The 13,652-nt window shown below is 40.5% G+C and overlaps 1 protein-coding gene across 1 annotated transcript; it reads left to right on the top strand.

Annotated features, from left to right (window-relative positions):
* Window positions 1–200: 200 nt before the first annotated feature.
* Window positions 201–13,274, top strand: NUB1 (negative regulator of ubiquitin like proteins 1). The gene is made up of 15 exons (XM_005424343.2): window positions 201–441; window positions 2,027–2,144; window positions 2,231–2,392; window positions 3,651–3,709; window positions 4,243–4,313; window positions 5,046–5,228; window positions 6,722–6,810; window positions 7,752–7,858; window positions 8,728–8,914; window positions 9,281–9,388; window positions 9,536–9,688; window positions 10,537–10,683; window positions 10,965–11,060; window positions 11,811–12,003; window positions 12,601–13,274. The coding sequence occupies exons 1-15, from the start codon at window positions 434–436 to the stop codon at window positions 12,762–12,764; spliced, it is 1,845 nt and encodes a 614-aa protein (XP_005424400.1). The 5' UTR covers window positions 201–433; the 3' UTR covers window positions 12,765–13,274.
* Window positions 13,275–13,652: the final 378 nt, after the last annotated feature.

Consider the following 13,652-nt stretch of genomic DNA (forward strand, 5'->3'; position numbering starts at 1 on the left):
GATGAGGATGCCCGGGCCCACAGGGATGGAGCTGCCGTCCCTGAGGGTTTGTTCGTGACGCTGTTTCAGTGCTTCCCCTCGGTCAGCCGCGGCGAAGTGTGTCAGAGCTGTGCTTGCCTCGTTTTTAGGGAAAATTGATGTGTCCTGCTTTATTATCGACCCATTCTGACAGCCCCCTGTTCGTTCCGTTAGCAATTTGCCTTTTGAACCTGGTTGCTGCATTTTAGGTCGCGCGTCTTACTTCTCCACTTGTTTTATTTCACGTAAAACTGGCCTAAGAGGGTGACATTTTATTTACAAAAGCTGAGGCTTGCATTCAGGGCGTTTCTGGGGAAATACCCCCGTTGTTTACTCCAGTGAGTTTTGAGAAAGTCCCTTTAAACTCATACCGAAAGTGAAATTGCCTCAGGAGCTCTTGTGGCGTTTATGGTTGATGGAAGAGTAAGCCACAAATGTTTTTGCTATGGATTCTAATGCAGTTTAGTGATGGAATTTATTATAAGTGTTACAAATGTTACATATAAAATCATAGGCTTCATGTTTGTGAAAGCAAAAGTTTTATTTTTAAAATAGAGTGTTAGTAGGAATAAGTTTAATTGGAGACTGCAGTGGTGCTTTCTGTTTTGGTAGATTAATTAGAAATCACAAACTTACCAAGCTACAGTATTGATAAACCATGATAAAATGACCATTTTATAAATGTCACCTGTATTTCAAATTCTTAGTCTTAAGCATAGATTGCAACTTTAAATTTTATCTGGGTGACCCAAAACCATGAATAACGTTTTTTGCAAATGTTAAGTAGAATTGTGGCTATAAAATGGGTCTTCAGCATAACTTAAAAGTGGGAAAATGATGGTTACAGGCTGTTAATGAGAATTCCCTGGTATGTTTTGGGAAAGGGGGAAAGCTGCATTATTAGCAATGTTTTGAAAATTGAGTGGTTTTGTCACTTTTAGCTTTGTAAATGCCATTGTTTGCCTTGGCTCTCAAATAACAGCAGGAAAAAGAATGTGTGTTTGTCTCTGCTGGTTTTGACAGACACTGTGCAAATTACAGCAATCCTGCTGGAAGGGTTGTTAAACCATCCACTTGCCCAGTTCATCCCTGTGACTCCTCTTTAGGGGAAACTGTTGTCAGTGCAGCTTGCAGGGAATTCTTTGTATCTCAGTAAAACTGGCCTTGAGGTAAGGCTGATAGGTAAACTTACCACAAATTGAATATTTGCCTACTTTTTCCCCCCCCTCAAACAGTGTTTTTCTGAGCCAGGAGCAGCTTTTGAAACTGGGGGAACTCTTCCCTGTTCTCCTGAGAGCTGTGTGCCAATAAAGAAGAATGAAAGATGGGAACCACTCTGAAAGAAAAGTGAAACTGATTAATTGAATTTCATGGCCCCCTTAGTGCATGTATGCCAACATTTTAAATGCTTTTCTGTCTAATTTAAAGGACATTTCCCAAGTTGTGTCCAAGAGCCACAACTCTCCCATGCTTTATCATGCACCTGGAGTTTGTTTTTTTTCCTGTTGAGATCTCTGCACCCAGCTTTCATTGCCCTCTGTGTGCCTTCCCTGCTTTTTGGGATGTTTGGTTTTTCCCCCAGGGTCATGCTGATTATCTCAGTTTCTTGCTTTGTGTGAGCTGCATCAGAATTGGTGGATCCAGAGCAGGGCAGAACAACTGAATTGTCAATTTTGATGTATTTTGATGCAATCCCAGTTCACATGAGGGGATAGGAAGAGATTTAATTTGTCTGGAAATGGCAGGGGCCTTGTAAGTTATCCCTCCTCTGATCCAAATTTCACCCTCTTTTCAATTATTTTTCCCCCATTTTTTCTCATAGTTTGGCCTCAGTTTCCCCTCCCCACCAAGATGCATGGAATGAATTTAATACTCATCATTTATTGCAGAATTCCAGAATGTCACTTAGACTTCTTGAAAAGCAGAATATCTTGCTACAGGAAAGCTATATTAAAGGATTGTTTCTTTTTCTCTCTTTTCCCTTCCAACTGTACTTTTATTTTAAAAGAATGGCACAAAAGAAGTATTTGATAGCAAAACTGACAAGCTGCTTAAGAGAGGACAAAATTCAGCTATGGAAACCACCATATACAAATGAAAAAAAAGAAGCTGGTGAAGAGATGAAGGTAAATATTTTCACTGAGTTGATGTCATACATCTTCCATGTCAGACTGCTGGTGCATTTTCCCTGTTTTTCTTGTCATTTTTTCAGGAGCTTGTAGAAAAATATTCATCCAAGCTGAATATCAATAAGAATGATACAGAGAATATGCTGGAAGAAATACGGTGTAAAGCAATTGAGCGTGGGACAGGAAATGAGAATTTTAAAGTGACTGGGATTGCAAGACTTGATATCTATCTGCCTCGTAGAAAAGTGAGTAACACTGCAGAAAAGTTTGCATAAATAGCTTTATTTTGAGGTTTGAGTAGGTTTACTTTGAGGGGTTTTTAACTACAACTTTTTCAGGTGTTTCATATGAGTGATCTGTGTCAGGTATAAAAAAATGGGGAGGGGAAATTACATATTTTAGTTTCCCAGGTATATGGGAATATCATGGCAAAGGAGTATAATATAGAGCAAATGAGTAATTTTTTCCTTTAGGATTTAATGGCAAATAATCTTTCAATTAAGAAAAGTAAATTAGATTTAAGTGTCTATTTCAATTTAATTCCTTCTGATGTAACTGCTTGTATTAGCAATAAAGAACAGATGTATTTTTTCAGCTGTAGAATACCTAAAGTTGATTCAGCATATTGATGTTGCTTGAACTTGGAAATGAGGAGCAGGATTTTCTGTTGTGATGGCACTCACCTGTTCCCTTCATGGATTCATAGAATCACAGAGTCACAGGATCATTAGGTTGGAAAAGACCTCCAAGATCATCGAGTCCAATCCCTACCAACCACCACCTTGTCAACTGAACCATGGCACTCAGTGCTTCTTCCAGATGTTTCTTAAACACTTCCAGGGATGGAGATTCCACCCCCTCCCTGGGCAGCCCATTCCAAAGCTCAGCCTTTTAGAGCAGGCTCCTAAAATCTTTTCCAACAGAGAACTGAATTAAGTTTTGCCCTTTTAGAGTCAGGTTTCAACTCCTATTTTCATGCATAAAATACTCCTATAGTGAAAAATAATTACCTGGGCTAAAGGGTAGAGAGTTTTAAGTGAATGCCATGCAGTTAAAACAACCAAATAGTTTCATAATTCTACTTTATAATGCTGCTGGGCAAATAGGGGAACGAATTAATTTAAAATTTCAGTTTATCTAATCTGGGACCAGAGACACTAATAGGAATTAATCATAACTTAGCCAGTCACAGGTGAGTGGCATAATTGCAAAGCACAGTTAAGATTGGAGGTGCATAATTAAATTAATTTAAATTGTTTGGCTCTGAATTTAGATTTATTTAATTCTGAATATCCTGCTGTTATAATGCTTATTTTTAGCATTATAGCAAGTACAGAACTGGAAATTATTACTATGTGCTTCCAGCCATAACCTTCTAAATATGATTGTTATTTGGAAAAGAAATGTTATTGTAGAACAGTTAATTAAGAAAATGTCCAGAGTATATTGGTATCATGCTTTTCTTTCCCTCTTTCTTTTCCCCACCCAATATAATTCCTACAGAGCAGGAAAATCCCACTGGAGACCAGTCTGTTCATCACAGGCAAAGAGCTCAGATCCCAGTAAGTGCAATCACCCTTTGTGCTCCTCTCATGACACACCACCCTGTCACAGAGCATTTTAAAAAAATGCAAACAAACTCACTTTTTGTTTGATTTAAGCTTTTTCTTAGCATGAATTCTCTGAACAGGATGTCCAGTGTCCCTGTAGGGCAGTTCTTCATGGGAACAGCTGTGGTTTAACAGATGGAAAACAGGAAGAAGATAGTTCTGTGTAAATCCCCAGCAAGTACCAGTGTTCCAAGTCTGTAACCAGGCAGATCCTCTGAACAGTGAACATGACTTTTTCTTTTGTGTTTTTAAGCCTAAAAGAATCAGATTCTTTTCTGTTTTGTTTTTTCCCTTTTTGTATCCCAGGTTTCCTCTATTTAGTACATAAAGCTCTCTGATGTTGTTATTTTGCTTCTAGCAGCCTTTTGTAGCAAAAATTTTAGGCCATTTATAAGCACTTATTTTTAGGTTTTATTGCTATTGAAACAACAGTTTTGTATAACCTTAAAAATTAATGTTCATGGATGAAATTATTCATTTCACAGGATAGCACAGGAATATGCGTTACAAGAAAATGCTGTCAAAATAATCATAAATAAGAAGCAGCTTGATCTGGGTATGTATCTCTAGTTAAAGATACTTTCATAATAATTTTCTTGTTTTCTGCTTCTCAGAAGAAAATTTGCCTTGCAACTCTATTAATTTCAGAAATTTCCAAAAAACAGTTGTTATATTTGTCAGTTTTTGCTTTACAGGAAGTGTATTAAATTATAATAATCCAAATTCTTAAATAGAATTAGATCAATTAAAGGAATACTGTAGTGAATGTAGAAAATCCCCTTTTCTAGTGTTGAAACACTGAAAATGCACATTTAAGAGAAACTCTAAATTTCTTCAAAATCCTTGTTGTATAAGAGCACTTACAAAAACTTTTTGTAATGTGTTGCCCATGCTCAACCTGTCAGACATGTGGGAAGTGATGATAGAGCTTTTTCTTTGCTGATGGCCCTGGAATATATCAGAATTGGAACCACAGAATTGACAGAAGGAACTTGGATTCAGTTCCCAGTTTCTCTGTCCTGTACTCTGGTGATGTATGATCCTGGACATGTTCTTATTGCAGTTTTTGCCTGAAGATCAATTAACTGAAATAGAAATAATGGTATTAAAAAAAAAATCCAAGGAAAGAAACGTACCAGTCACTTCAAAAGCACTTTGGAAATGCAAGACTGATTCTAAATTTTGCTGACTGTGTCAGTCATTTTTAGGGGCTTTGACTGAGTTCTCAAGTCTTGCAATTTCAGTAGTTCCAGTAGTTGAATTGTATTAATCACACTCTATTTTGCAGGTAAAACCCTTGAAGATCAGGGTGTCACACACAATGCCAAAGTGATGGTGCTTCAACTGGAGCAGAGTGATGAGGAAACCAAAAGGAAAGTTCAGGAGGAAGAGCTTCAGTGTAAGAAAGAAAAAGAAATAAATGACAAGATGCAGAGAACTAAGAAGGGTTTGGAAATTCTAGCAGAGAGAGGTAAGTGGGCTTGTTGGATTGGGGAGGGAGGTGGGTGTTCATTAATTTTTGTGCATCCACAATTACATTCTCACAGGCCTTTCAACATGGAAGAGTGCCTATACCATGGCTGAATTTCAGTTCACACTTCTCTAGGTTTCTACCTACTTGAAAACTGGATTTTATTTTGGCTAAAACTTTTTTTTTCCACCATTTTCACACAAGTAGAATGCTACAAAAAACTTTGGCACTTTGAGAAGGATATAATATGAATCAATAGTTTAATTAGCACTTGGCAGTTAAGGGACTGATGACTTGTGAGAAGCTTTAGATTTATTGTAGACAAAAGCACAGTGCATAATGTGTTTTAATTCATTAAACACTTTTTTTTTGTAGTTTAGCTATGGCTGTGTGTAACCATGGTTTCATTGTGCAGAGCAGCTCATTTGTCACTGTCATCTGCAACACGGCTGTGGTGTTCTCATTCCCTTGGGATGTTGATTCCTGGCAACTGTGGATTAAGTTAAAGGGATAGAGTTAATTTAACAGTAATAATTCTTCAAAATGAGGTTGTGTTTGTGAGCTGCAGTGCTTGGTGGTGAGTTTAAATCACTTCTCTATTCCATTGTTTCACAAATCCACAAGAAAGGAGCTGTGAAGCTGAGCAGGTCACGAATTCCTGCCAAATGCAGAAACACCCCAACAAAGCTTCAAAGCTGGTGACTTCTGATTTCTTACCACAATGTCAGATTTTGAACACATGACAGAAGTGTTTGCCTTTTTTGGACTTCAGGGGTGGTTTAGACCTCAAATTTTGAATCCTGAGTTGGGTCTCTTTACATTTTTTTGCCAATGCCAGGGTAAAGAGCAGAGTCTGTAATGGGCTCCCAGGCTGAAGGGTCTGTGAGAAGTGCAGTGTGAGTTTAACAATCCTTTTGTTTGATGTGAGAGAAACCACAGGACAGAAGCTTTTAATCTCAACAAACTCTTCCTTAACTGTCTTTTGTCTACAAGAAAATCATCTTTTCATTGTAAATCAAATGGAAGTGAAAACAAAATTGGTAGTTTGATAACAAGCATTAAAGATGTGGGGAAGGAAAATACTGAGCTGTATTTTTTTTCCAGCTTTATCAACTGTGCTCAGTTGTATTTTTTAAATATTCTGTGCTTCAGTTGATAAATCATTTCAAATGCTATGTTGTGTAAAATGTAAGTGTTTTGTCTTCTGAAAAAAATTAATTCTTTATAATTCATGGAACTTGTGATATTGTGTCTAAATTTCTGCATGCACAAGGCCTTTTCCACAGTGATCTTCCTAGAAGTTCCTCATGTTTACCTGGCCAGAGCCACTGTTGGTATGTCCAGAAAAACAGACAATGCAGCCTTTATATGTAATTCTGGAGTTTTTTGTTGTTTGCTGTTTTGTTTAACAACATAACTACAATAATCTTATGGCAGCAGAGTTGCTCTGTTGAAGGTAGTGTTTAAATTTTAAACTTTTTTATATCTTTCAGAGGAGTACTTGGATCCAGACTCTGTCCCATACCTAGATATAGCTAATCAAACTGGAAGGTCAATTCAGATTCCTCCTCAAGCTAAAAAAGTAGGTGAAGGCATCTTACAATGCCCCTAAGATGGCTCTTTAAACCTGTGAAACATTTAAAATATGGGATTGAAAGACAGCCAGACTTTCTGGGGATGTACCCCTGGGCCCACTAGATGTTTGTTTAATACAAATAATTTTGAAATACAATTGAAGTAGAACTCTATAGGTGGGGATATTTCAGTCATCTCGGACAACCTCTGATTCCTGATCTCATTGCAGGTCTAATCTGGCACTGACCCCTGTGTGGTCCATATCTTACTTTGGGGTTTAAGACAAGCTTTAATTTTGTTCATCTTAGTGCCTGTTACAAATTTTGGGTGTCCTAGAAAGGCATGAAAGTAATTTGTTTCTTAGGCCTTATTTCCATTTGTAAACTTGTTCACTTAAAGCATCCAGTGATGCTTTAAGTGAACGAGATTTCATCAGTATTGATCGAGGATCAGAGGAAATATTGCAGGTTGTTTCTATCCAGAATTATTACTACATTTTCATTTGTTATACTGCAGGAGTGTTTTCCTGACACATTCAAAATTTAATTTTTAATTCTGAGGCTTTTCAGGAGGTGAATTCTTAAGTTTTGCAAGAAAATTGTGATAGCAAAGCAAAACAAGTTTGGTGCTGTCAGAAAGTGCAGCACCCAGAAAAATGCTGAGCTTTGTATCACTCACCATTGAGAATCTCTCTGGGGTTGCATACTTAAAGCGAGCTTGCTGCAGCATTTCCTGTGCCAGTAACATCTGTTGCTTTTAACTAGACAATATCTGACATTATCAGATGGGAGAAAAGTGTGAAGCAGTGTGAGATAGCACTGGTCTTACAGAACTGATACAGTGGTGTTTTTCTAGGGAGAACAAGGACTCTGTTGGATTACTTGGATATTTCCTTTTAGCTTTTTGATTTGGGGAGGTGCAGTCAAAAGTCTCAATCTGTTTTTCTAGGCACTTGTGCTGGCTATGGGTTACCATGAGAAGGGCAGAGCATTAATGAAGAAAAAGGAGTATGAAATAGCACTGCCATATTTGTTGGATGCTGATAAACACTTCTGGTAAGAACATTTTGAGTCCTTGTGTCTGTCTTTACTGTCAGCCCATAAAGGAACAGCACAGCCTCTACCTGTGCATATAAATCAGGGCCAGTTTTGCCTGGGGTTGCTCCACACCCCCTCTTGCAGATGGGAAGCAGCAGATAAAGCTCTGACTTGCAGTGACAGGTGGCTTCATGTAGAACAGCTGAAACAGATACTGCCACTGGGCAAGTTAATCTTTCATAACAACATAAACAGAAACTGTCAATATTCTTGTACTGGGTTATAAATTGCATTAGCTTGAGAGACAGTTACGGATATTTGTTTGCAGTTGCTCCTGTGAAGTAATTATTTCTTGTAAAAGGTGGAGCAGATAGCTGAGGTCAGTAACCATACCAGGGCTTCTGCAAGTAAATTCATTTCCTATCAGCTGTCAGAGCCCTAAATTGCTCTTTTGAGATCCCAAAAGTAATACTGTCCCTCTCTGTTTCTCATCTGTGTGGGTGTGCAAGGAGACTGGCACAGTTCTCAGCATGTTCATGTGCACTGAGGCAGTTGGTCAGTCCTCCCAAAGATTACACAGGGTTTAATTCCATTATGCTTTTAGAGGTGCCATATTAAACAGTAGCCGCAGCTCATTTTGTTACTGTAATGCTTTAAGATGTAGCCTTGGCATCAGTCCTGTGTGTCAGTGAATGGAACGGGGGATCAGCATTTCATTCCTGTTCCCCTGGCATCAGTTTCCTGCCTCAGATACAAAGAGTGTGCTTTCTCCAATATGGGTATGCACACTTCTAATGTTGTTTTATAAATGTTAAAAAGTGGTGGCGGGGAGGGGAAATAAACAACCCTCTTCCATAAAAAGAAGAATTATTTGTTTTATTTTCCAGTGAGTGTAGCACAGAGCTGCTGAACACGGTTGATAATTACGCAGTGCTGCAGCTGGATATAGTGTGGTGCTACTTCCGTCTGGAGCAGCTGGACTGCCTGGATGATGCAGAGAAAAAGCTGTCCACAGCACAGAGATGCTTCCAGAGGTGCTATGGAGAGAACCATGAGAGGCTTATTGACATCAAAGTATGCTGGGTTTGACTTAATTAGGGTGGGATTTTTTTCTACATGTATTCAGTTACTGTTCAAGTATTGCAAGACAGGCTTTTAGAAGCCCAAAGTTTTCCTGTGTATCATCAGCCTGTTTCCTGGTTCTGTGATTGTCAGCACAGGGGAAACATTGGGCCTGGCAAAAAGGTCATGGCAAACCTGTGTTTATATGCACAGACCTCAGCAGGGGTCTAGGTGTGGTGCTTTATGTCCACACTGAGTGTGACAAAGCCCAGACTGTGTCTTCTCTAAATGTGTAGAGTGTTCTGTTGAAATGAACGGGTGTTCTACCACATGCTTCTATCTACACGCTCCTGTCTCCTTCTTTAAACAATTCCTTAGGGAAGCTATGGTCGGGAGAAGGTTTTATTTCTACGGCTTTACCTCCTTCAAGGGATTGGGCACTACCACAGTGGCAGAGAAAAGGAGGCTGCAGAGTACATTCAGAAGGTAAGACATCTTTAGGTAAAACTCTGGAGTCCTTCACTGCAGCCCCTTGGTTGGGGTTCCCTCTGGAACCTGTTCTGGAAATGGGGAGGCATTTTTTGTTTGTATTTTAACTGTGTGAGTGGTGTCATTTGTTCTTCCTATATCCAGGCATCTACTTTGTACGGAGAGCTGTCCATAGATCCTGATAAAGTGGATCGCCTGTCACTCCTGGGCTTCTCGGAGCAGGAAGCTCGCCTTGCCCTGCGAGCATGCCACGGGAATGTGGAGCATGCTGCCAATCTGATTACCAACAGGAGAGAGGTAAGGGCAGTGAAAGCATTAAATCACAGATCACCTGAGTTGGGCCGGAGCAGTGTGGTGCTGAGTTAAGGACTTGGATTATCCCACTCTGGCACTGTTGGTGTAGCTGACAGTTGGATGTGTTGGCACAAGTTTGAAACCAAAACTTAATGCACTAACAGAGGAAGCTTTGTCTCAAAACAGATGGGACAAGAGTGCCAAAGACCTGTGGTTGTACAACAGAGGCCCATGGGAAGGCTTTGCACCAGTTTTTGCTACTCAGCAGTGATATGGGAATAAACCACCAGGACCAAGCTGACACTCCCAGGCTTGGCTGCCCCCTATTGTGGGTTTGTACTTGGAAGATCTAGGAAGGAAAAGATTTTTTTGTGCTAGAGTGGGTGAAGATAGGGCTGTCCAGATCTGAAGTGATGTTTGGTAAGCTGAGGAGGCACTTCTAGACTTCAGACAGTGAAATGTGGACAGAAAAGCCAACTGGCTGAGGGAAGACTGAACAGAACTCCCTGGCTCCCTGCCCAGTTCTGACTGCCTGTCTTTGGCAAGTCTTGTCTGTGGGCCCATCTGCCAAATGGGTTTGTCACTTACCACACAGGGCCTGGAATAGCTGTGATGGCACCAGATCCGATCTGCAGAGCGGAAGTGTGGCGACAGGGCTGGCTCATGGAAATGTAGCTTTATTTAGGAACGAGTGTCTGGCAGCACAGTCTGTATTTACAAAAAAAAAAAAAAAGCATTTTCCTCAAGAGATTCAAACTTGAAGCAAAAAAATCCAAGAAACTCTTCATGCACGGGCTATGTGTTAAAGCATTCCCATGCACAGTGAACTTGCAGTGTCTGTGCTCTTGCAGGAAAAGGCGCAGATCAGGAGGGAGGAGAGAGCTAAAAGGCGGCGGCGACTGGAGGACATCAATACCCTGAAAAGTATGGGCTACTCAGAGAGAGCTGCTCAGATAGCTCTTCAAAAGACACGAGGAAACCTGGACCAAGCCTTTAAGGTAAGTGATTTTTCAGTAGAAGTAGTGTTATACAAAAGAAATTTGGTTGGAGGTTTTTTTATTATTTAGTAGATTCTTATTTTCTGTAGTCTGCATTTTTTAGTTCATAGCTCCCTTTTCTGAACTGTAATGACTGAACTTGCACTTCCTGACCCAATAAATCAGATGTCACTTAAGTTGGCTGAGGTTACTTATGTCAACCATTGGACTGCAAACACAACTGTGCTGAGGACTGTTGTAGCTCTGTTGCTCTATTCTGATCTCTCTCTGTTTTCTTGCAGTTTATTCTTGACAATCCTGAGTTACTCTTGGAAGATGATGATGATGATTCTGTGGCCATGGACCAGTTTCAAGTTTCCCAAGAAAGTATTGAGCAAGTAAGCTAGACCACTTGCTTTCTTGTGAGTTAGTTGTCTTGTTTCTGAGTTGTGCTTGCAAAGACAGCAGATTTTCCTGAAGTAAAGCTGTACAAGTATTCTTGGACCCGTGTTCATTCAGGCTGTCACACTCCAGGGTCTGGCATCCACTCACTCTTCATAGTGAAGTCACTGGGGCTAACATGTACACACTTTGTGTGTACTTCCTGCCCATTGCACCAACCTGCCATGCACGGATGTGGAGGGAAAGTGTGTGCACTGTAATGCTCCATCCCAAAAAAGACAGCAAGTGAGAAATTTATTCAAGTCTCTAAACTCTGCAGTGCACAAGGGAAGGAGTTGGAATGTGTATTTCTCGTGACAGGCTGTCTGACAAGCTCGTCTGTAGTTAAGAGTGGCTGTGTTGTTGATGTCAGGCAAGAAAACTGTATTGCCTATGAAAAACACATGCACCCCCCTGATACACTGGAGTGCTTTGAAGTTTCCTTTTGAAAACAGAAAAAGAATTGGTCTGGTACTAGACAAGAGCCTCTTGATCCTGCTCAACATCCTCATGCCTTTAATAGGTCACTGCCCTGTTGTTAACTGTTCCAGTAAACCAGAGTCAGTGTCCTGGAATTCCTGGCATGCAGTGCTTTTCTCTGTGAGAGGATGACTGTCAGCTGCAGAGTCAGATTCCTGTCAGACCCTGGTGTCAGATGAACTTGGATTTCCCAGATTTTCTGTATTATTCCTTTTTCCCCCCTGCAGCTGACATACATGGGTTTCAGCCGTGAGTCGGCAGAGCAAGCTTTAAAGGTCTTTAAAGGGAACATCCACGTGGCTTCCCAAACCCTTGCTCATTATGGGGGTGTTCTTCCCCCTTCACTGCTGCTGTCCTCAGAAGGGTCCAGTCCATCAGAGGAATCCACTTCTTCCAAGGACCTGCTCACAGAGTCTGCAGGTGAGTTTTGCATCCAGGCTGTTCTGGCTTTTGTAGGAAATAGTTCATCAGTTTCTGCTGAAATCATGGCACAGGGCTGCAGTAATGCCTCGGGCTGCTTTTATTGGGAGCACAGTTACAGGAAGGCAGCTGTTGTTCCCTGCAGTGACAGCCAGAAAGGGATCACAGGTGACAGGTACCAGCTACAGGCAGGTGCAGCCCAGGAGAAAAGGTGACATCAGGGTGTCCTGGGCAGGGCTTAGGAGTTTATTCCTGACCTGTGCTCTGCAGGTGGCTGGCCTGCCTCCATACTCCTCCATCATGTCCCTTACAGATAGAACCATAAATTATAACTTTCCACTTAAAAAGAAGAACCTTGCACATACTTTTTCTGTCGTTACTTGTCAGAGCTGTAGTGATCCCTGCTGTATAATTAAAGGCTTTCCTACACCACATTTAAATAATAAGGAAAAATGGCCTTCCTGCCCTGTCCTTTGCAGAGTAATTTTAAGAGGTGGTTGTGCAGGAAGGGGCTGGTAGAACAGCCATGCTGGTGAAACAGGGAGAGCACCAGCTTCTTTCAGTGGTGAATTCACTGCTGCTGCTTTTTATTGGAAGGTTCCTCTAGTTCACCAACAGATGAAGACATGGAGACTGATGCAGTCAATGAAATCCTAGAGGATATTCCTGAACATGAAGAGGATTATCTGGATTTAACACTCGAGGAAGAGGAGCAGATAATTCATGAATACTTATCCTATATACAAGTACCGCAGCACTAAATCCCATTAAATCTACTTCAGTTATATGTATTTACCTTGTCAAATTGAGTTTGGATTATAAATGCACCTTCAGCTTATCTTTTACTAAGGGCCTTGAATTCCATCAGACTATAGTTGGAATACTTAATTCCTGCTTATTTGTAACTCTGCTTAAAGCCTACATTTGTGATACATTGTAATTTATTGTCATAGAAAAATAGAAACATTTATTTTCAGAAGAAAATTTAATAGAACTAAACTATATTTTTATTGTGAAATAAGTTAACTCACTTAGTAAAGAAGCATTTCTATACCATTTTAAAATACCAGCTTTAAAAGAAAAACATGAGTTTGTAAACGAGAAACCTTAGCTCATGAGGCTGTAGAGGTGTATCAGCTTTCCAAGTTTTCTTCTGAAAGATTTCTAAGAGACATTAATGTATCTGTTGTGCATGGGTTTATACCATGTTCTGCTTGTCCCTTCCTACAGGTGTTACACAGGCAATAAAGGTAACTCTGTGCTGCTTCTGCCTTCGGTGAGAGACCTCTGTGCTTTGTTAAAAAAGTGGGAACTACCTGGCAGGGCCTGTCCTGGGACTAGGGGAGTGATCTACTGGAATTTCCTTTTATAACTAAATAGCCACTTTCCCTCAGCTCTGTTTAACCTCTGCAGGTGTGTGGCTTAAGGCTGATGGATTTCTGGGGGATTACAGGATATTCTGCAATCAGCTGTTGAACAGAGCTTGGTTCAGGTGCTGTCTCAGTAGTTGTGTCCAGCTCCAGCGTTCTGAAGAAGCATTTGGGGGTTTCTGTAGTTTTATAACATCACTTTTCCTGCCGTGTAAGCACTCCTCTGCGCCGGGAACAGACATTCCTCTGCCTGGACGTGGTTTATTCGTTTTCCATGGC

The sequence above is a fragment of the Geospiza fortis genome, unplaced genomic scaffold (assembly GCF_000277835.1).
Source record: "Geospiza fortis unplaced genomic scaffold, GeoFor_1.0 scaffold182, whole genome shotgun sequence".
NCBI classification, from domain to species: domain Eukaryota; kingdom Metazoa; phylum Chordata; class Aves; order Passeriformes; family Thraupidae; genus Geospiza; species Geospiza fortis.